Here is an 8,797-nt window from a genome sequence, read left to right on the forward strand (position 1 = left end):
AATTATACATAGCAGAATTAATCCTAATTATAACTATATTGCTGAGAGTAGGGAGGGATGAGGAAAGCGTGAGTAAGTTACAGATATAATCATAAAATTATTCTACCTTTAAATGTTTTTTAAAATCTTCTTTAAGCAGGAATAGCCAACCTCCCAGGTTGGGGTCACCCGCATCATCCCTCCCAGAATTCACCAGGGTCACAGCCTCTAACCATTGCTACTGAAAAAAAGTGCTAACAGTATTTCAAACAATGACAATTTTTCTGGTCCTTGCTATCATTCAAGTTCCAACAATTCTGCTGGTAGAAATGGGGTGAGCAAGGAAAGACATGTGATACATTCCTCACCTCTGTTTTAAAGAGACAGCAAGTATAATCAATGAAAGAGTTGTGCTACTGTAAATGGACGTGGTAGAAAGAAAACGACTGAAGCTACAAAGGTAACAGCTACAAAATAGTTTCTTTCTGTTTACACTTTGCAGTTCACCATCTTGGTTAGTCCTAGTCTGCTCCACAAGTACCATATTTTTACCTTCAGCTTCTGTGCTATTTCTCGCTCTTCTTTCTTTTGCACAAATTGAGTTATCCAATCTGGCTCTCCAGTTGACAGCTGGCTGGCTGCAAACTCTGTGCTGCCTTTCTCACACTGTTTGTTTGTATCCTTCCCATTAATTTCACCTGCCAGTACCTGAGCCTCTTCCTGCCTCTTTTTCTCTTCCAAGTCTCGGAGCCAAGAAAGAGCTCCACAAATAAGACTCAAAGATTTTCCCTGAAATAAAGAAGAAACACATGCTGTTAAATTTAGATACATGAGTAGAATAAAATTAATACAAACCCAAATAAATTCAACAATTTCTAATATACTATATGTATGTGGAATGATTATGTGCTTCATTCTGTTCTCATACTCAAGACAAATTCCTGGGTTAATAACTGATATTCTATATTGCGGGGGGGGGGGGGGGGAGGGGTGTACTAGGGTATAGTTGGCTGATCTCAGAATTTCAAGTAAAACAAGGATAGGTAACTGAGGGCTCGAACAGACAGGCCAAAATAAAGCTGCTTCGGGTCACTTTGGAGGTATGCTGTTTAAATGACACACACATCTTAAGAGGCCAGAAGCTGAGCCAAAGCTGTGCTCCAATCCTTAGGACTGGAGAATGGCTTTGGAGCAGCTTCTGGCCTCTTAGGACACATGCATAATTTAAACAGCACACTTCCAAAGTGGCCCAAAGCAGCTTTATTTTGGCCTGTCTGTTCAGGCCTTGAGACATTCCATGAGTTTTTGGAAGACAACCCCCATAATCCTTCACCTCTACCTATGCTGTAGAGATATCTTGAGACACATACCAATGGCATATATATGTCTATCCCTGGCTTCCACTCCACCAAATGCATCTGAGGAAATAGTCTGAAGTCTACAAAAGCTCACACAGCCAATTTTTTTCTTACAGTTAGTCTCAAAGGTGCTACAAGGTCTCTCTATATACTGATTCCACAGACTAACACAGCTATATCTTTGAACTCTACCTATGCTGGTTAGGACTGATGGTAACTATAGGAAACACCTGGGGGATCTCAGCTGCCCATCCCACAGTAAACTAACAAAGTAGATGCTGGAAGCTGGAAATCAGCCATCTCTGGCTTACACAGCTACCTTGATGCTTTGGTAGTAGAAAGGAAGTTTACAAGTGTTTTAAATAAAACATAGATAGACTTACTGTGCCAGTTGGGCTCTCAAATATGCCAATCTTTCCAGCTTCCAAGACCTGATAAAGTTTAGTCATGAATTCTTCTTGAATAGAATATGGTGTATATGGGAAAGGAAAGTGTATTTTGGGCTTTTCTTGAATTTCCCCAGCCATCTCCTGGAATGAAAAAGGAATTCATAAAGGCACAAAACATTACTATGAATCATCTTACCTTTGATTAGGTACCTAGCATTTTAAAAGAGCAGCCTAAAGGACTTCAGCCTACACATGGCTGTGGAAAAAAATACTACATGGGCATAAGGGATCATATGATGGTTTTGTCAGCCTGGACCACTCTTACAATATGAAATTTTATAATAAATCTAGCAGCAACATCAAATGCCTGCAAGGTTTACTTAATCTCTAAGTAGTCTTAGAACTGTTCTGCAGAGCCTAGTTTAAACAGGTCAAGAGTGGGGCTAAAACTGTTTGCTTGTGAAGAGATCTACGCAACTGACTGCACAACTAAACTGAGCCAAAGTGACACTACACATCTAAATTAAACTGCTAAACTAAAATGACAACATTCAGATTGTACTTCTTTCCACTGCTTGTAGGGGAGTTGGCATTTTAAAATGCTTATCACATATACATACCTTACAACCCCACATCACCCTCCATTGATTGTACTGCATAGGAAGTTTTGGGACTTCCAATAAAAGTAACTAAGGCCCCATACAGACAGGCCAAAACAAAGCTGCTTTGGGTCACTTTGGAGGTATGCTGTTTAAATGATGCATACATCTTAAGAGGCCAGAAGCTGCACCAAAGCTGTCCAGCATCCATACATCATGGTAAAAGGGAATACAATGGCTTGTATGAGTCTAACTTTTGCACTCAATTATATATCTTTACATGGTAGGATCTTTTCTAGTTCTTTCATAGCTGCCCTCCCCATTCATAGGCGGGATACAGACGGGCAGGAGAAGACGTCTTGGAGGTGTATTCTGCTGAATACGGAGCCTCCAGACCGCCCGCCCCGGGGACGTGCTTCAGGTGTTGGGGCTTCCACACGGGGGGCAGTGAAGACGCCTCACCTGGGTCCGTTTCAGACCCGTAGCTTCCATACCGCCGCCTCGGAGGACGCCGCAAAGAAAGGGGCAGCTTCCGCACGGGCGGCCCAAACCGCGGCTTTTTTTTTCTTTTGCCGCATGAGAAGTGCGCAGCTGCGGCACTCCAGCAGCAGCAGCCAGCAAATTTCCCTTTTGCCGGCTGCGGAATGCGCAGGTGCACATTTAAAGTGCCCAGGCCCCTTTAAACTTTTTTCCCCGCCCTGCCCAAGAACAATGGTGGTCTCCTGCCAGCTGGTGATCAGCTGGTGTTGGCATCCTTGTCCGCTTGCACTTTGCCAGTGTCACCAGCATCATAGATGCCTCCTCTCCTTTGGTCCCCGCGCTCTTGCTGAATCTGCAATGCACAGCCACCGCTGTCCCCCTGCCATCCCCCATCACCTCCCTTGTACATATGTAAATATTTACAGTTTTAGGGGTTTTTTATTGTTAGGTGAAAATGGCACAGAAATGTGTGTAGGGGTGCACTTTAAAGTCCAAACTTTCCAAGCAGCGCATGCGTACATGTTGCTCTAGGGTTAGGGTTAGGGTTAGGGTTAGGGTTACGAGTCTTAAAATGCACTGCAGCTGTGCTGCAGCTTCCACACCTGCATGGCAGCGGACGCTGCAATTAAAGCCTGACTGCAAACTGCGCATGTTCCAAGACCCCAACTCATTATGCGACGCAGCAGACACGGAGCTTTTAAATGGGCAACTTAAATTAGCGGCGTAGCAATTCTGGTGTACCAGTGCAGCAGCTCTCATGGCTTCTTCCACTTCTCGATATGTGTCAGCATTCAGGTAGGACTGCTCCAGTTTTTGCAGAATGTTTGGCTGGGACCATATAGCTATAAGGTCAGCCGTCTCCGCATGAGACCAAGACGTCCCCCTGCCTTTTTTCGGGGTGCTGGTGGATGGCTGTGCCATCCTGCCTGGTGGCAAAGGGGAGCCGCCACACAGCTGTGCCAGGAGCAGCCGAACTGTGCCCGTTCCCAGGTGAAAATGGCGCAGGAATGTGTGTAGGGGGTCACTTTAAATTCCAAACTTTCCCTTATCACTTTCTACAACCAAAACATCCGCCGGCAAAACTTACAACTTCCCGCAATTCTAGCAACGCATGCGCACAAGTGGCTCTAGGGTTAGGGTTACGAGTCTTAAAATGCGCCGCAGCTGTGCCGCAGCTTCCACAGCTGCATGGCAGCGGACGTTGCAATTAAAGCTTGACTGCAAACCACGCATGTTCCGGACCCCGACCCATTATGCGACGCAGCTGACACGGAGCTTTTAAACGGGCAACTTATATTTGCGGCGTAGCAATTCGGGCGTACCGGTGCAGCAGCTTACATACGGAGCTGTGCACGTACGCCGCAAATCAAAAAGAAGCGGAAAAAAGCAGCACCTTTTTAATGCCGCTTCTTCCCGCTTGGGGCGTGCGGGGGGCGTGTTCATGGCGGCATTCAGGTAAGGCCCATCTGAAGGTTCTACCTTCATGACGTCATGAATACACCCCTTTTTGCCTGTCTGTATCCCGCCTTAGTTTTCTTATGGTTTCTTGACTGTAGTTCCACTCTAATCAATGTTTGATCCAGGTAGGAGAAGTCTTTTACTATTTCTGTGTCCTCATTTTCTAGGTTGGACTTGTGTAAATTCTCCGTGGTCATTGTTTCTGTTTTCTTCATGTTCAACAATACATTGCAGGAATTCTCACACACCATAATCATCCTCATCCCGTTGCTGGATTACACCATAGATGACACTCCAAGAAGTGCTAACCTTCCACTCAGTTTAAAATTGACTCAGTCCAAGTCTGTGCACAGTTTTGCAGCAGACAATGAGGAACTGAAGCAGAAGTACAGTAGATGAAAGTCATTATTATTATTATTATTAAGCTTTATTTATATAGCGCTGTAAATTTACACAGCACTGTACACACAATCTTTTGATTAGACGGTTCCCTGCCCTCAGGCTTACAATCTAAGAAGACAAAACATAAAAGGAGAAGGGAATGGTTGTGGGGAAGGGGATCAGGTTCTGGAGTTCATCTTTCCCTCGGAGGCCTGGACCAAGGCAGATGGACTGGAGGGAAGGCTCTATATCTTAAGGATAGGCCCGATGGCGTTGGGCCTGCCATTTCACTCCCTCCAGGCGGGATGGCTTCACCTTCCCCATCTCTGGATGATGGTGGATGGAGGGGTGGGATCCTCTTTCAGGGAAGGCCTGATGGAGTTGGCTTACCCTTCTCCATCCATTTGGCTGTCAATGGACCAGACTGTCCAAATGTTATGAGTTTGGAGGATCAGCATGAAAGCTCTGCAGAACTCTAGGTCCTCCAGCGCAACTCTGCTAGATGTTGACCATAGAGTTGTGCTGGGAAACCTGAACATCCCTAAAGAAAACACTTCTCTAGGCATTTGTAGGTCCTCCAGAATGATTCTTTGAACAGCATCTGGCAGATGTTGACCATACACTCTCTCAGCCTCAGGGGAAGGCAATGGCAAACCTCCTCTGGACAAACCTTGCCAAGAAAACCCCATGACAGCATGGAATGACTTGGAAGGCTGACAGCAGCATTTATATACAGAGCATCCTCTGAGGCTGAGAGAGTGTGACTTTGCCCAGGGAGAAATCTTGGGTTTTCGCGAAGCGCCACTCACCGCACCTTCTTGTCCTTCGCCAGCCACCGTCTCAAAGAGGACCCTCGCGCTGGTCCAGAGGGTTCACTTCGAACCAGGCGCCAAAGTGAGGCCGAAGCCACGCCCCCTTCCCCACCGCTCCAAGTGACGTCAGAGGCTTCGCTCTAGCCAGCTGCAAACGCAAACACACTCACTGGAAGGACTGCTCCTCTGTGTTTAGAACGTTCCGCGCACCGCGCTCGCGCGCCCCAACGCCATTGGCTGGAGTGCTTCCTTCCACTTAACGTCACGCTTGACATGATCCAATGGGAGTGAGGGGTGAAGCCAGACAACGCCATTGGCTGGAATGCTTCCTTCCACTTAACGTCACGCTTGACATGAGCCAATGGGCATGAGGGATGGAGTCCCACCCCAGTCGCTGAGGCGTCAGTCCAGAACTTTTAGGGAATTTTGGACTTCAGCTCCCAGAATCCCAGGCTATTGGCCAAACATGGCCGAGGCTTCTGGGAACTGAAGTCCACAATCTCTTAAAGGGCACAGTGTGGGGAACCAGCTAGTCCAGAAAGTTGCATCGAGGGTTAAAACCTTGCCTTTCTTGTAGGCAAGATCTCTTAGGGGAGTTAAGACTACAACTCCCAGAATCCCTCCTGACACAGTGGCCATTATTGGAGTTCTTATTCAGAAAATACTCTGGTGGTGGAGGCAGTCTAGGCTGGAAGTGTGGTTGTGGTTGTTGTGCCTGGGAGTAGTTTCTGGTCTAATGGCAACCCTAAGCCGAATCTATTCTATCACAGGGGCCTGTTACAGACTGCCAAAATAATGCTGCTTCGGGTCTCTTTGGAGGTATGCTGTTTAAATGACGCATGCACCCTAAGAATCCGGAAGCTGCACCAAAGCTGCCCTCCAGTGCTTAGGAATGGAGTGTGGCTTTGGCATGACCTCCGGACTCTTAGAACCCATGCATCATTTAAATAGCATACCTCCAAAGAGACTCGAAGCAGCTTTATTTTGGCAGTCTGCAACAGGCCAGGGTTTTCTTTGGCAGGTTTCTTCAGAGGAGATATTGCCTTTGCCAACCTCTGAGGCTGAGAGAGTGTGACTTTGCCCAGGGACATCCAGGCAGCATCCGCACTGGAGAAATAACCTGGTTTGGCACCGCTTTAACTCTTCTCTGGCTCAAGGCTATGGAATTCTGGGAGTTGAAGTTTGTTGTGGGGCCCAGAGCGGAGCTGCTCCGCTCTGGGCCCACAACAAACTCCAACTCCCAGAATTCCATAGCCTTGAGCCAGGGCAGCTTCCGGCTTCTTAGGACACATGCAGCATTTAAACAGCATACCTCCAAAATGGCCTGAAGCAGCTTTATTTTGGTCTGTTAGGGCCCTGTAACACGCCAGCCTGGCCCAGGTTAATTCCCACTCAGCTTATTCAGCTTACACTAACAAAGTGCCCAAACAGACAGGCCAAAATAAAGCTGCTTCAGGCCACTTTGGAGGCATGCTGTTTAAATGATACATGCATCCTATGAGGCCGGAAGCTGCGCTTAAGTCACACTCCACTTGTAAGGACTGCAGTGCAGCTTCTGGCCTCTTAATATGCCTTTGTCCTTTAAACAGAGTACCTCCAAAGTGATCCAAAGCAGCTTTATTTTGGCCTGTCTGTTCAGGCCCATAAATCTTTAACATAAAGCTAACATAGCTCCAAAGGACGCTGCAGAAATAATCCAGTTTTGACACCGCTTTAACTGCCCTCTCTCAATGCTTAGAAATTATGGGAACATTTAGCCTTCTCTATCAGGGAGCTCTGGAGCAACAATCAACTACAATTCCCAGGATTTTAGCTCTGAGCCAGGGCAGTTAAAGCGGTCTCAAACTGGATTGTTTATGCAGTGCGTTTTGGACCACAAAGTTGAAGCCTCATCAATTCAAACTTCCCCATCAATAGATAGTCTTGGCAAGCAGTGATGTCATAAAGACAGTCTGTGACCTTTTTCTCCTGTAAAAGCTTTCCTTGGACCTTCTGAAGAGAAGCAGTGTTGTGTGTGGTGTCCACAGGATAAAGTGGAGATTCAGAGTCACTTTATCTGTGCCACCTGCTCACATTTCCTCCTTGAGAAGGCCCATCCCCAAAACCTTGGGAAAGATGGCGTGGCCCACAGCCATACGGCTGCTGCTTTTTGGCTTTGGTGAGTGGGAACATTCATTTCCTCGCTCTTTCCTTCAAAAACGTATGCAGTACATACACAACCCATGGGAGAAGACTCTTCCTTTTAGGCTATATTTCAGAGGAAGAAACTGGCAAAACCATCTCTGACTATTCCTTAAGAAAATCCTATGAAATTGCCATATATTGACAGGGACTTGAAGGCGTGCACACACACATACAAACATAAATAGCTAACAATTGTTCACGATACACCAAATCTTTTGCCTAAATAAAGCCATCTACTGAGAAGAACTGGATAGCTGGCCCTTGCAAACCAGTATGTCTTAAAACCACTGTATATCTTAAGCCTCAGCCACAGTAGCTCAGAGTTTGCCATTCAGATCAGAAACCCCAAGTCCAGCCAAGGAGGAAATACATACAAACACACTGTGCCTGTTCCTTTTGCTTGTATGCCTAAACTATATTTCTGTCATGTTGAAGGAGAGTTTTGTGGATACTGTGGACTGCTAAAAAGACAAATAAATGGGTCCAAGAGCAGAAACACTGAACCCATCCTAGAAACTAAGATGACTACCTCTGACACTACAAGTTTTCCTAAAAAGAAGAATTCTGCTAGATAAGAACAAAAGTCTATCTAGTCCTACATATTGTTCACACAGCAGCCATAGGAATGCCACAACAGAACCTAACCTCAATAGCACAGTACTTGGCCATACATTTTCAAAATTGTTTCAGTTGAATGTACATTATAAATAAAAAGAAATACATTCTTAGGATATAGTGGTACTCTACGCATATTTGTTTATATACGCATACCCTCCAACTGTCCTAAATTGAACAATCCCAATTAATTCTCTGTCATCCCACTTTTTTAGTTACTGTTAAACAGTGCTTTGCAACGTGTATTCCAGTTTTCATCTGTGAAATGCCGGAGGGTGTGTAAAATGAGAATTTGTTGTTGTGTGCCCTCAAGTCCTTTCTGACTTCTGACTACCCTAAGGTGAATCTATCATGAGGTTTTTTTGGCAAGATTTTTTTCAGAAGGGACCTTGCCTTTGCCATGTTCTGAGGCTGGAAGACTGTGACTTGCCTAAGTTCACCAGTGAATTTCCATGGCTGAGCAGGGATTCAAACCCTGATCTCCAGAGTCCAATGATCAACCACTAAACTATCCTGGCAAGGATCCCCAATCTGCTTAAAAT

The 8,797-nt window shown here is 45.8% G+C and overlaps 1 protein-coding gene across 2 annotated transcripts in view; it reads right to left on the bottom strand.

Annotated features, from left to right (window-relative positions):
- Positions 1–5,567, bottom strand: part of DDX11 (DEAD/H-box helicase 11) — a 37,740-nt gene extending 32,173 nt beyond the window's left edge. For both annotated transcript variants that reach the window (XM_089527814.1, XM_089527813.1), the window contains exons 1-3: positions 5,459–5,567; positions 1,721–1,867; positions 532–768 (exon numbers count right to left, since the gene is read on the bottom strand). In XM_089527814.1, the coding sequence (XP_089383940.1) occupies positions 532–768; positions 1,721–1,864 (381 nt within the window). In that variant the 5' untranslated portion in view covers positions 1,865–1,867; positions 5,459–5,567. The remainder of the gene's footprint in view (positions 1–531; positions 769–1,720; positions 1,868–5,458) is intronic.
- Between the last annotated feature and the right edge of the window lie 3,230 nt (positions 5,568–8,797).

This window comes from Sceloporus occidentalis, unplaced genomic scaffold (genome assembly GCF_023333645.1).
Source record: "Sceloporus occidentalis isolate IW3139 unplaced genomic scaffold, rSceOcc1.0.p SCAF_5, whole genome shotgun sequence".
Classification (NCBI taxonomy): Eukaryota; Metazoa; Chordata; class Lepidosauria; order Squamata; family Phrynosomatidae; genus Sceloporus; species Sceloporus occidentalis.